This window comes from Falco naumanni, chromosome 6, assembly GCF_017639655.2.
Source record: "Falco naumanni isolate bFalNau1 chromosome 6, bFalNau1.pat, whole genome shotgun sequence".
Classification (NCBI taxonomy): Eukaryota; Metazoa; Chordata; class Aves; order Falconiformes; family Falconidae; genus Falco; species Falco naumanni.
The window spans coordinates 46,039,187-46,054,628 of record NC_054059.1 but is presented as its reverse complement, the minus strand read 5'-3'; the positions used below and the strand labels follow the sequence as shown (position 1 = coordinate 46,054,628).

Here is a 15,442-nt window from a genome sequence, read left to right as displayed (position 1 = left end):
GCTGAACATGGAATTCCATATAAGGACTGAAGTGGAAATATGTTCATTTTTTCCGAGAAAAATGCTGGGTATGTGTGCTTAACAAGCCTGTAAACCATTTTTGTTCCATTTCAGATACTGTGTTTAGTTATACCATTGCTAGTTTCCAAAACCATTTCCACTGACTGAGCACAATATTTTGGGTTTTCACCCTGGTTCATATCTAGCATCATGTCTTCTTTCTTAATGAAGCCTGCTCTGAAAACAGTCTTGTCAATTTTCCACATGATTTTCAATAGCACTTTTAATTATAACAGTCGGGCACTTCACAGACACCAATTAATGTTTATCTGTATGGGTCCTGTGTGGTAAAGCAGTAGTATCTGCATTTCACATGTTAGAATATTAGGCAGAGAAGGAGAGATACATGCACACAAAATTAGTTCTAGCATGTTTCAGCTTTGAGAAAGCTGATGTTATGAACTTACTGGTGTAATTCCAATATATTTTCTCTATGCACATAAGAAATACAAAGGCTTTAAAGAAATTAAACAATCAGCACCCAAAACAGGATCTCACTGAGTCCTTCTGATGGCAGTTGGTGTTTCAGGAGTGATGGAAGCTCATACCTACAGCACTGACCTCTGCCACTTGGGCTATTGAACATACCAACAGCCAGGCTAATCCATTACCTTCTGGCTAAATCTGTAGTAGATGGAAATAAAACGCAACAGTTGCATACATCTGCTGGGAGAAAGATTGTTCTGCATGGGTCCAGCTCTGTCCTTGTTTCTCCCTCTCAGCCTTTTTATTTCCCCGTGCTCTGCAACATGCACTTGCTCTGTTTCAGTCCTCTTTACAGCCCCTGTCCCCAGTCTAAGTCTCAGTCACCAAGTACCTTTAAATTCCACTCTTTATTCTCCAACTCTGTCTTCTTCCGGAGTTTCTACTTCAGCTTTACTTTTCTGGTCCACCCCAAACCCTTCCAGGTCCTTATATCTACTTTCTCCTGCTGGACCACTCCCTCTTCATCCATGTTCTGCCAGCTCACAACAACACGCTACAGCACTTCACCAGAGAGTCAAGGTTGCTACCTTTACCAGACCCACCAGATTTCTTCGCATGTCCCATTCTGTTCTTTAATGAGACCACCTTTATTTACTCCTCATCCCATCTTCCTAGCCTGAAAACTTAAGTTTTTATTACATTTTTCTGGTGTGACTTCTGCCAAACTCTTTAGAACTATTACAGATGAAGCAAAAGGACGCTAAAAGCAGAAGAGAGACCATTTTTCTCACTCTCACTGTAGTAAGTGATGGCTGCAAAGACAAACTATAAGATGGGTGGAAAATGACTGGAATACTAGTCTCAACAGATTTTAATCAGCAGTTCAAATTTGGCCAGGTACTAGTAGCATTTCTGTGCAATCAATACTGAGGTAAATATTTCATTAACAGCAATGAAGGGAGAAATGTCACGCCTCAAAAGTTAATGACCGAAATGAAACTGGAAGGAAGGGGCATGCAGACTGGTGGATATGCTGCAAAGCAAAGATGCCCATCAGGGGGACCTCAACAAACTGGAGAAATGGTCCCACTGGAATCTCACAAAGTTCAACACCAGAAAATGCAAAGCCATGCACCTGGGATGGAATAACACCCTGCAGAAATACAGAAGGGGCTGGAAAGCAGCTCTGCAGAGAATGACCTGGAGGTGCTGGTGGACAAGTTGAACGTGAGTCAGCAGCATGCCCTGGCAGCAAGGAAAGTCAAGCACATCCTGGATTGTACTTGTATAAACACAGACAGGAGGCTGAGAGAAGAGTTCCCCTCTCCTTGGCACTTGCAAGACTGCTTCCAGTTTGGGGCTTCCAAGCTGAAAACAGTCTTTGAAAAACTGGAACAAGTCCAGTGGACAGCCACCAAGACGAGGAGGGGGCTGGAAAGAATTACGTATGAGGAGGTGCTGAGAGAGCTGAATTTAGTCTTCTGAGAAGAAGGCTAAGGCAGGATTTTATTGCTGTCTTCAACTATATGATGGGAGACTTTAAAGAAGACAGATCCAGACTCTTCTTGGAGGCACACAGTGAAAGGACGAGAGACATCTGACACAACTTTGAGCAAAGAATATTGTGACTATTCATTAGGAAAAAGTTTTTTACAGTTAGAGTGGTTCAGCACTGTAACAGATTGTCCTGTGAGGATGTGAGGTCTCCATTCCTGGCCATCTACAAAACTCAGCTGGATAAGGACCTGAGCAACCTGATACAACTTTGGAGTTAGCCCTGCTTTGAGCAGGATGTTGACCAGATAACCATCAGAGGCCCCTCCAGACTTACTTTATGATTCTCATCTCTCAGTAACTTGCCTCAGCCCACAGTAATAATTGCAGAGAAACTCCTGTCCAAAAGCCATGCAACTGCACAATGAAGCAACCTTACGCTTTGTCAGAGAGGGTTACTTTTATAATCCAGTCAATATATAATCATTGAGAGAGGATGGAGCATGCATGACATGAAATTTCATATAATTTAGTTATCAAATGAAAAAAAAAATTCCCCATTGTAAACAGTGAGATGTTTCACGTGTTTGTAGCTTTAAATTGAGTAAGCTTTCTGGGGAAAAATGAAAAAAAATAGCCTTGATTTGACAGTATCCCCACATTACCAAATATCAAAGCTGTATCTGTAATACGAAGTGTCTAGGTTGTCCAATGAAAAAGTTGGGGGCTTTTTGCATGAGTATTGCAAAATTTTCCTTTCCCTTCATGATTATTAGAAAATCAAGCCCTTTTTTGTCAAAATGTTAAAAAAAAAAAATTACCTGAGACAATCATCTAATACTGAAAATATGTGCCAAAGCTGGACAATGTAACCAAAAAAGAGAAGTACCTAGGCAGACTTAATAATAAGCAGTGTTACTAGAACCATCTGTAAAGAAAGGTGAGTTTTGCTCCAGGGTGTTTAAGAATTTCTCTGCAGAATCAGATTTCCACTTTGTTTTGTTTTTTTATTACTTGGATCAAGAAGTAGTGGTAATAGTAACTTAACTCATTTGCGTGCAATCAGTTTTAGCAATGTTTGACTCCTTAAACTGCAATACGCCTGGCAGATATTCTTAATGCATGCCTCTTACAATTGTAATAATTTCAATATTGTTGCCACATAAAACTTCCACATATTTTATTTTATAGGGGTTTCTACCTCACCACCTTTTGCCATAAACCTAGTTAGAATGCTCTTAGATATTTAATATTTTGCTGATTCACCATTTCCAGGATTTGCATGGTTTATCTCTTATTGATACCCTTGTAGGTGAAAATTAGGATTATATTTCTCATAGCTGGCAAGACAAAACTATAAATACTTTTCAACCCACAAGTTCTAAATAATCCAAATACGCAAAACTATTGCAGGGTAATACATGACCTACAGTGGCTCATGCTTTGGCAACATACACTTTATCCTTGCTTGTGTTTAACAACATGGCCAAAAAGAGAGTATCATTTTAATGCAGAATGGAAGCAAACAGACAAAGCTGTTCTTTGACGTATTAGCTCCCCAAAGTTATCTAGATTTGGCACACACTCTCAGCCATAGTATTCTTTGCCACTGCTACAGTTTCCTGGATACAAGGATTCTGTGATAGGTAATTTGAAACAGGGATCTTACTGTCAAGTTCAAGTTGTAACTAATTGCCAAAGCAGGGAACACTTATTTGAATTAATTTTCTTTAGACACCAGCTGATACAAGTTACTGAATAATAACTAGATATTGCTTGATCAAGATAGCTCAGCAAAAAAAAAATATTTTAAGAATGTTTACTAGCTTTATAAACTAAAAACACAGATGACAAGGTATTACGTGACTTATTTTTGCCAAGTATCAGATTTTATAGTACTTGTCTTCAACATTAAACTTAAATGTCGATTTTTAGATTTAGCACCTTCCAAGTTTCCATCTGCTTACAGATAAATTTGAAGAAAAAAGTAAGTTTAAAAAAATGGAATATTTTTCAAAGATTTATGAATTACTAGATTTTTTCTCACAAACCTGAACTACACTTAAAGTGAAAAACAAAATAAAAAGGTAAATAGAAAGAAAAAAGTAGGTGTTATAGATTCCAATTTTAACAGGGCTATATGTAAAAACTGCAGTAGAGGTTATCTGGAAAGCATATTATGAGTTTCCCAGTCTTGGATTTAAGACTTGGGCCTAAATTTGATGCTACATCTTATTCTGCAGCTGCTGTTTTCTGCACAGCATTTTCCTAATTATTTTTATTTAACACGAGCTGAGATTTCTTCCGTGCTGCAGCAAATTTTCCTTCCCCTTTCTAGCTAGCTTTGACAGCCCCTTTGTGGCATCCTACAAAGTCTTCCATAGTCATATCTTAGCAGCACAAATCAGTACTGAAGTAACCTGCAGTGATCAAAGCAGTGTTTCAGCATGACAGCGAGTAATAAGAGGGAGGAAAGACTGGAAGTAGCAATCAAACTGTACATTTGCACAACAGATTGATGAGACACTGAAAAAATCTTAAAAGGAAAAATACAGGTTTTCCCTGGAAAATCAGTTAAAAGCAGTTTCCTTATTTAGATATGATGATCAAGATGGAGAAATACACCACTTACATAGCTTATGAATGGGAAGTGAAATGCATGGGCATTAAATGCAGTCCAGTGCTGCCTAGATGCTCACTGCTGTATCACCCTCAAAGGGAGAGAAGGCTCTCCCCCGTAGCTTTCAACAGTTACTCTACAAAGACGATGATGCCTGGGTCCTGGGGAGGTAGGTTTTGACGTTTGGCAGCATAGTGAGATAGCAGCACATGGAAACAGAGAGAAACATATTCCACCCATGTTGTCTGATTCTAAATGGGCTGCACTCTTGAACAGTCATTGTAGACTGAAATTCCACCCACGGGATGTGAAGTGGCTACATGCATGTTGACATGGTTAGTCACCAACTGCTTGTTTAAGAAGTCCTTTTAGTTACTTCTGACTTTCAACTTTTAGCGTTATTTTTTACTTTTACTAATAGTTCCCAGAGAGGAAAATGGAGGCATCTTTTCTTATTTATATAGATGCTGGCTGCTGTGTTACTAGTTAAGACTGTCACTGCGATGGCTGGAATACCACTGCAATTGTTATGTACACCTATTAAATAGGGCTTAAGTTTAGAACAGTTATATATAAGCTCTGCGTTTTCCAAGGACCATATTTCCTTCTTCTAGTAAAAGGTTAAAATAAAATGCCCAGATCATTCCTGAACCCAATATTGTTACCAATATCTTGTCAGGGAAGATTATCCTGCAGATTTATGATCTTCTTGTTTCTAACAGGTATCACCTAAGTATGTGGTAGGTTAAATCTGGCAAGCAATATCTCGCATGTTCATAGTCTTGCACCAGAAGAAGAAATAACTTGAGTCAGATGATGTAAGAACCCTCCCAGCAACTGGAATCTGAGCTTGGCAGAAAAGCAGAAATACCGTGCCTTGCCCAGCATCCCATTGATCAGGGTTCCTAGTAAGCTGTGGTAAATGACCTTTGCAGTTCACTGGAAAGGCCATCCAAATGCATAGGGCTAGTGTACAACGTCGGATGTGACTTCCCTCTGCACAGCAAATTTTATGAACAGCGCCTACAATTAATGCAATAAAAGCAGCACTTTAAATGAGAATGTTGAAGGACAGCATCTCTGCTCTAATCTCAGTTCTGATGCTTGAATAGATAACAGAAAACTCCCTGCAGACAGACCAGGGAGCTCATGATTAGTTTCAGTGTGCCGTTGATTTATTATATCAAATAAACAAAATAACCAAAATCTTTATTTGTTAGAAGAGGTGGATGCAGTTCAGTTGCAGGACTGTTCTCCTCTGTGTTTGTTTGGAGCTATGCCTTAGATCTGGTCAGCCTTTCTTGTTGGTTTAATAAAAAATGCTGGCATTCGATGTTCACTTTGCAATTGCTGGAGGAACTGGTGCCAGCAACTAATGCTTTCCCTATCAGAGTAGATATGGCCAGCAGTGTTTGTTGTTTCACTAGCCTCAGAGTAAGAATGATCAAGGCCAATGACACAGAGTCAATTCCCTGTCTTCCTCTCAAGGGACTTACTGCAGTGTCTATCTGAAGGGAGATTACAGATGTTGACCGTTTTGACTCTTTAGAAACGGGAGTTGTACGGGTGGGATTAATTTCATGTAACTTTGGTCATCACTGGGCATCCATATTCACCCAGTAGATATCTGTACCAGAATCAGCCACCTTAGCCATATTTTACAGCACAGAAAGAGAACCTTGCTCCTTTAGAGCCTAATGCATCTGGTCTGTTTTAATCAGGTACCTTAGAAAGAGCCAATGTGTGTGTTCACAGTGCCTCTTTCTCTCTGTGTCTCCACAGACTAAGAGGTAGTCTGTGTGAAGGTCTGATGCTGTTGTCTATGCCACATGCCATTTGAGGTGTTCCAGGTGATGACCCTCACTGACACCCACCTCCTACTCCAAAAAGAATATATCTACACGGTAAGTCCTGTGTCGTATTTGCTAGCTAGACCCCTCTGACCTTATGGCCTCTCAAATGGCACCAGATGCCTAAGGAGTGGAAAACTGCATAAAGACCTAGGTGTCTACCTTTAAAACAGATGAACCCCGTCCACATGGGCATCCTGAACAATCTTATTTTTTAGCCACAAGTTTTAAATCCACATGAAAAGGACTAGGCATATGGAGCACTTCCTGAGTCTCTGGTTTATGCAAAAAATACATCTGCTAGAGAAGTTAAGACAGTTTCCTTCAATAAGAAGGAAACTTTGAAAAGGAAGCTCAGAGGGAGCAGGTGAGATCCATCTTTATATTGGTAAAAGGAGGGTGATGAGGAAGCATAACAGCTCCTTTACCACTCTTCACCACTGCCCAGTCTTATTCAGGGACACAAGGAGGCAGACAACACATGTTTCTCTTCAACATTATGGGCTGGTGACTTTATGGTGCAAGCAAGCTTGCAGCAGGATCCACACCAGCACAGTGTCTAAGAGCTGCAGAAACAGCGACACTGGTTTATACAAGTCCCTCATAATAGTAAGGTGTATCTCAGAACATTTAACAGGTTTATCTTTACAACATTTCCATGAGATAGGATAACTCCATGTTTTCCTGCCTTTCTAATTGTAGTCTTCTATTGCTGTAAAATTGTCAGAGATATCAGTACAAGCTTTGAAAACAGGAACACTCTAAGTGTTCAATAAACTGCCTGAACACTCAAACTGTTCAAGAGGGGACTCAGAACAGATTGATGCTTTAGAGAAAAATATTTTTTTAAAAACAAAAAAAGCCAAAAAACCCAACCAAAACTCATAGGCAGGCAAAACACTACTTTACATAGTACTCCATGTTATGGAATACCTCACACTACAGAAGGAAAAAAAAAATATCTTTGAATTTTGCATTCATTGTAACATTCTTTTAATCTGAAAACCTGGAAAAATCCTCCTTGTTTAGGAACAACTAGAAAGATTCATAATGAATCAGGCAATGTAAAAATATGTGTTAGTTTAAGTAACTTTTTTGGACTGATGGATTTATGAAACACAGCAGAAGAGGGATCAGTCTACACTGGTAATCTTTCTCAATTTTAGCAATCATTAAAAATTAAAGCTGTGACTATATTAATTGGAACAACAGGTTTAAATCACTCAGATTTAATTTCAGTATGGTAATTGGGACTATAACTAAACGAATACTTTATTGATCTAAACCTAGATCTTAAGGTACTAGAAGATACTCACAAACTAACTACTAAAAGTGAGGGAGCAGTGAATAACTTTTTCACCTGGTATTTCTGTTTGTACACTGATTTACCCTGCCTGTCACTCACTACAGACTGACAGCCAACCCTCATCAGGTAGCTGGTAGGTGCAGTCCATCTTTATGGTTTTTTTGGCCAGATTTGGAAGCAGCACTAAACACAATCTACAGAGAGCTGGAAATACAGGCAGGATTTTACTTCAGATGTGAGGAAATGTACACTCAGTGGGATGGCACAGGAACATCACACACTGGCAGAACAAAAAGGATTCATCTTTGCTATTGCTTGTAAGAATTTACCAAGGTAAATTAGCTACTGAAAGGCATCTTGGTTTTTCCCTGAATGAAAAAACATCTGCTGAAAAGGACAAGGAAATAACCAGAAATTACTAGAACTTGAATTTAATAGTTAAGGGCAAAGGCAATCTTTCAATTAATTTACTGTAATACCCATGAGCACAAGATTTCCTGTAACGATAATCAACAACTAGTCAGCATTTAATAAAAAAAAATCCTATTATAAAAAATGATTGAGAAAATAAAATGTGAGATTTGAAGAGGCTTAAAAACATAACTAACACTATGTCTTCTCCCTTTTACTGGAAGATACAGACATTTTAAGATAAGGGAAAGGTATTTTAGCTTGGCTCCCTATAAAAACAGCCACAAGGTCAGACATAAAAGGAGTCATGTTAAAGACAGCAGAATTTGAATTAATTAAGCCCCTTCTTTTTTTCCTAAATTCTGATGTCCGTGTTTTAGAGACTCCAAGAAGGAAGAGATTGGTATATTTTTTGTGTTTTTTACAAAATCTTTTTTTTCCCCTTTATATATCATTATGTTCTTCAGCTAGATATAGAAACGTGTCATTATCTTGCAATAAGAGACAAAGCCTTTTGGAAAAGGAAACGCTATTTGAAAGAAATAAAATCTAACTTCAGAGTTAATACACATGTAACTACACTTGTCGATAGTGTGATTTTGAATAATTATTAATAAAATCAAGTGACATTAAAAGTTTTCCTTATCACATACATTATGTTTTCAGTTTTGTGACTGAAGATTTTTAACATTTTATCCAAGTATTAACAGAATATAACTTCAGCTCCAGCCTGCAATGATAATTTATTGTCCTAGCCACTTTAATCACTGAATGCAGCATCTGCATCTCAAATCCAGAGTATAACAGGATGATGCAATGCAATTGTTTCTGTCCTACAAGCCAAAAGCACAATTCTGTTACACAGAAAGGTAAATGAGAATTACAGAGGAGTCCTTCTGGGTTTGAGGTTACATTACTTATTACAGAAATAGGCAGCCATATCACAAACTGATCATGATCCATTTTAAATTTTGTTAGGGCTTTTGGTTTGAGAATTTTTGCCTTTACCACTCATACTGGTAGGTCGTTCCAGAAACTCACCATTTTGGCAGTTAGACATCTTCCAATCTACAGCATCAATTTATTCATTGCCAGATTACACTGCCCCATGCTGTCTTTTCTCCCAAAACCCAACTGAACCCAATGAGATTAGCCTAATGAGTAAAGCAAATTGGAAATTCATGCATTACTATATCTTTTAAAGAACTTGTTCTTAAGCCCCATGATTAGGTATTTAAATATTTCCCAGACACTGAACACATATACAAATTATTTTTAACAGACTATTGGTGATTGGACTTTTGCCAAAACACAAGAACAAAGACCTAATATTTAATGTTGTGAGGGTGATAAATTTGTAAGTAAAATCTTGCAAAAATGAAAAGAAAAAAAAAAGCAAAGCTTTTATCAATTTAATTCCAACAGTACCATGCCTGTTAACAAAAGATAATCACAGCAAGTACTTTGATACACATTACTCATTACCACATAAGATAAGCTTTACAGAATTATTGTTGGAAGGGATCATTAAATCATTTGTATAACACTGTATGCAGATAAACCACCTGCATATCCAAGACCATAAATTCACCTAATTACTGCTGCATAAAGCCTCATCAATAACATATGGCTAAAATACATCTGCAAGGGAAACACTTTCATCAGATTTTTTCATTAAAAATGTCAGGAAGTGGGGAATCCAGCACTGGCCTTACATGTTTGCTGCAGCATTTAAACTAAAAAAAAAGTATGTTAATTTCATTTAGAAGTGCCTCACCTCCATTCACAGTTTAAACATAAAAGGACATTATTTCCACAGTCCAACTTCTATTTCCAGGGGATTCTTGGTTCTGATTCCTTCAAGTAAAAGTACCCTAACAACAGTACATTTTCTGCCTCTGTATTTTAACTTCACAAACTCACTACTCCAATGTTTACATCGCTAAGGTCAGTTGCACACTTTTCACCATAGGTTTGCACTGGACAGTCACATAGAAAAGACCCTTTAATCTAGCATAAAATGCAGTTTTGCTGACAAGTACTGGTAATCATTCAAGAGCTTTATGCTCTGACATGTACTTCCTACATGTATTGTATATGGTTGCACTAAAATGCATTTTGTTTGAACCGACTCAGTTAACAGATCACCGTATTGAACAGCCTGACATAACCGTTATCTATCATTTCACCAGCCTTTACTCCACTTGCTCACTAAAACTGATTAATCATTTACAAAAACTCCAATCAGCATCTCTTTTTTTGTGCCAGATTCTGCTACCAAATTCTTAGTCAAGGTGAGTTACACTGCTATTCACAGTAACTTATTATATTGTGCAAATAAAATTGGCAGAGTCTGGCCCTCAACGGGTAAAAAATAACTTGCTTTTATTTTTTCAGAGTTGTTCCATTTCTAGCAAACTCACTTGTATCTCTCAAATTAACAGATACAAACAGACTTTAGGAAAACAAAAAATGCATTTAATTGTTCACTTCGATTCATTGAAGCCCAGTATAATAAGCTAACGCAAAACTATGCTATTAACACTGTACAAGCATTAACAGTGCGGTTGTTGGTGTGTTTGGAAGCTGCAGTTCTATCAATTTCTACAACTTCAAAAATTAAGTAAATGTTTTCACAACTGACAATACACATTTAAACCGAGGAAAATCGTTCCCCTCCCCCTTTAAAGATACTTTTATCTTTCTATTCCAGAAAAAAAAAAAAAACACCACCCTTCTATTGAGGGACAAACACATTAAAAAAATCAATAAATCTTATCTTTTGAAATGCAGCATGCCAGATTTATGCCTAATACATATGACTTTCCAACGAAGAATGCAGGTGAATATGTACACAGCTCTTAGGATAGCTCATGAAGGTGGTTACTGGCCGATATACTGTCACTGAGTGAACTCTAACAGTTTGATTAGGAAGGATATTGTGCTTCTGAACTACTTCTTACATAAGCCACTTCTCACACTGTAAAGGAAGGCAGAGGGAAAAAAATACCAGCTAAAAGCTGAACAACCAGCCACTTACACTCAAAAACGTGTGATGGTGGAAGTCTGTTTAGTGTACTTCAGACAGTAATTCTAATATATTGCAACAGGGAGGTTGTTTGCCATTCTTTAATCAATTATGATCTTATGTTTTCCCAAGAAATATTTATACTCATCCAATTTGTTTCTCATTTAAGTAGTTTTCAAAATGTACCATTTACAGTCACAGTGAGCTGTGAATTAGTTTTGCTTTCTTCTACAGTATTTTTTATAGTCTAGGTATCATGGATAATTCAAGATAATCACATGGTCCTTTAAGCAAAAAGAAAATATTAAGGCATAAAAATTCCCACATTCTAATTTTCTCGGTATATCTGCTTAAAGAAAGAAGAAAAATTATCTGTAGCATTTACCTGTAGAAGGCTGGAGGAGCAGTTTCCCTCATCCCAAAGCTCCCCTGTTCGTTTTCAAGGTAATAGGGTACCTGTTGGCTGTGATGATGGATGAAGGGTGAGAGCTGGGGCGCTGTTTGCAAGAACACCACTGGGTTTGGTGGGACATTGTTCAGCGAGTGAAATCCTGCCAGACTGCTGGACCCAAAAGATTCAGAAGTAGGGGCATAACTGAGAGTAGTAGAGCTGTACACTGGAGCCGTAGTACCAAAATCGTAAGTGGCTCCTTCTGGGTAGTTGAAAACTCCTGCCTTGTTGCTCTCCACAAACATGTCGCTGAGCGATCTTTCCAAGGGAATCTTCAGCTGAGGTCTGCTCAGTGTCTCCAGTTCAGTGCCTTGAATCTGGTGCAGCAGGGTAACTCCAGAGGTTTTGGTGTGAAGGGTCATGGTCAGTGCTAATGGCAGCGAGCAAGGAACATACCTGCTTTTACTGTCAACAGCGAGATCGGCAGCTGGCAGTCCACCTGAAAAAAAATATCAGAACCTATTCTGAGGCTCAGTAGAAATCATAATAAAGCAGCACTACACAGGTATTCCTCTAATCTCTGGGAGGAGGAGGATACAAACAAACGCAGAGAGAGCACTGAAAACGCATATTCTCTCCCTCCCCCTCCCTCCCTCTCTTTAACTTTTAGGAACTCCTCATCCGCACTAATATCCATTACAAGGTGCTGGCCATGAGCCAGGAGCTCTTGCCTTGTGCCGATGTTCGTTTAAACATCACTTCAGGAACAATTAGTTTTGGAGTTATACTAAATAATTGTCCCTCTAAACGTTGCTTCATTCTTACTAGTCATTTAATTTTTCACTTCAGAGTAGCCAGCACTCTGCAGCAACTAACGGGAAAGGACACTTAAATCCAACCAGGAAGAGCAGTCCAGTGGTCAGGCAGATTACTGCCTTTTATTTCCTCGGCAGGCTCCCATCTATCAGAGCTTATCTCTCCTCCTGTTTGATTCATTTTCATGTTTGCTAGAAATATGTAACGTGTACATCGTAATGACCCTGGGTAGGACTATGCTGTAACGGAGATAGGGCAAAGCAGAATGTGTGTGTGCAAGCACATGTGTCTGCTTGCGTGCGTGTATATAACAAGACTTAGTCAATAAAACTAATAAAATTAAAGGATATATTGTATTTATGTGGAAGAAAAGGTTTATAATATGCTTTCATCAGTAATAGCAACTTGAAGTTACTGGAGTGTAATAGTAACATTAAAAAGTGAGAAAAATCTTTAGATTAGCCTAGAAATGTGTCTGCTTCTTTTTAGACTGTAAAATGATTACACAAAGCATCAGTCAGTCTTTGCCACAGAAAGATCCTAAAAGTTAGGAAAAAATTATTTGGTTGCATGACACATTAGTTGAATACAGGAAATTATTTTTCCTAGTCCTCTAAACAAAAGCTCAAACTTGAATTTTGAAATCAGAGTAGAAAATCAAACAACCTAAAATAATCAAATGGGATTGACTTAAAAAAACCCTGAAATACGTCTCAGAGTTATATTTGGGGGGGTTGGGGGGAGGAAGAGAGAGAACATAATGAAAAGGTGTGGCATGCATGCTTCATCTTGCAATCTCATTCCATATAATTTTAACTTTGCACAAGCCAGTTCTCCTGAACCAGCTAAATGAAAACCTCCAGAAACTGTTTCAAGCTCTCCAGCTTTACTGCTGTGGTCTGTGGTTCAGTCATTAAAATAGGTTAAAGCCAACTCTAAATGCACTAATATATGGGCTCCAGTTAGTGCTTTGAATACTAGCAACGTCTACACTATACTTAAACAACATAGTTATTCAGCTCAACCTTCAAAAAAACCAAGAAACCAAAAAAATGATTATGCAGGTCACTAATAGGTGCAAGAAAAGTTTATTAAAAATTGTCTTCTTTCAGTAATAAGACCATGTTTTCAGAACTTCTACTAAAACAGCCAAAGTTATTTACATTTGCAAGATTATTCTGAACCAATATACATTTGTACCTCTCCACAGGCACACAGCTAAGACAGCAGCACACACATAAACATGTACTTGATAGATTTCCTCACCCACCCAGCCACCCTCCCTACCCTGTTCAAATTTCAGATTGTAGACTTTGATCAGAGATAAGCTCGTTTAAATAACACTGGACTAAACATGTTCCCAGTTAAAAAAATAATAATCAGACAATCATACCCAGTGGTTCAGAAAGTCTTCGAAGAGCTATTCTGAAAATATGCCAGACAGTATGAGAGAAAAAAAAGAGTGTGCGCATGTTTGCATAGAGTGGGCGAATCTGCAGATGCAGAGACTCACAAAACAGCAAGCAAGCATAGCTCTCAGCAGCCAGTCTGCTGGGCTACACAGACTGAAGTGAGTGGCAGTTATGAGTGTAAGTCACTGTTCCAGAATTCATTTAGTGCTTTGGTAATACATAGGGAAAGGATTACTTTGTATTAAGATGCATAATCTAAGAATTAATGTAAATAATGTGAAGTGAGTAAAGTACCCTCCACTTCTATAAAGTGCTACAAAATGGACTTTACATTTTTATTTAAAGCACTATCCAACATGTATGCCGTGTCAGAACTGTTATATTGACATGCAATAAAATGCTCCAGCATAATAGCTATGCAGAAGACGGAAGAGATAAGTGCACACACAGAGAGTTGACTTTTGAGTACATCCTGTGCAACCTTTTTGGGGAAGAGTTGTGTGTTTTCAGGGAGGCAAATATTTAGTTTCCACTATATGCAAACAGCATTAAAACACACTGTAGGGTTAAATAAAAGCACCATCACTTTGCTCCGTACCACTTAAACCAGGGATCCTGCGAGCAGCTTTCCACAGGCCAGTGTGGAAAGTTAGAGTCCTGCCCCCTGAAAGAGCTCAGCAATAGCTAGCTGCGGTATCCCTGCAGCACACAGCCTGGTACACATCTCAGAGGAAAAAAATCAGAATGCCACCAACAAGATCTTAGGGGCTGGCTGGGAATCCCTGTGATATAGCATCTTGTAATGTTTGGCTGGCTTCTTCTGTGGAAGAAGAGCAAGAGAGCAAGAAAGGGCAAGGGCGAGGTGGAGGAGTCGGTCAAGCCAAATCCCATGAAGAAGTTGAATTTTTTCATTTGTGTATACTGCAGAAAATCAATTTTTGATTCTGCATACTATATGTGGGAATTTTAGGTATAAAAAAAAGCTATGAAATGCAACAAATTATCAGGAGGTTTATTTTTCTTTCCTACATGGTGATGACTATCCTGCTTGCTCCAAATTAATGCATGCTGTTAATTCATCCTGCTTTACAGATGGCATTAGATGTGTCTGCGTGTGGGGTCACCCCCCAGAGAAATGAGACCTAAGTTTCTAAAACCTTATATTTGTGCTTAAAGGCCAGGAATTACTCCACCACCCAGTTTAATCACTCTAATCTATTAGATGCCAAGTTTTACATATGAGCATAGTATGGAAGTGTGACTAGGATGTAGCAATAGTATTTGGTACTTTTTACCAATGGACACAAAGTCTATGCAAAAATTTCTCTTTCCTAAATCCCATTTCATGTGTGCGCCTTCAAAAATATGTAGATCTCATACAGAACTGCTTGCCTCATTCACTCCGCATTTTAAAAAACACACACAAAACACACACATAGCAACGACAGAGTAAATAAAAACATGAATTGGCTGCAGCATCTTCATTTCCAGTGTTAAACAGGAAGTGTTCAAAAAAATACTTAGTCAATGGGAAATTTACCTTTTCAGATTTGGTAATTTCTCCACTAACGTGTATTCAAGTGCAACCAAGCTGCCCTATGTATTTATCTCACCTTAATGAAGGCTTA

At 38.3% G+C, this 15,442-nt stretch overlaps 1 protein-coding gene across 1 annotated transcript in view; it reads right to left on the bottom strand.

The window, feature by feature from the left end:
- The window catches only part of ESR1 (estrogen receptor 1), a 195,309-nt gene that overhangs the window by 104,339 nt on the left and 75,528 nt on the right, over positions 1–15,442 (bottom strand). Inside the window, 1 exon segment of the mRNA XM_040598160.1 lies at positions 11,581–12,085. Within this exon segment, the coding sequence (XP_040454094.1) occupies positions 11,581–12,008 (428 nt within the window). The 5' untranslated portion in view covers positions 12,009–12,085.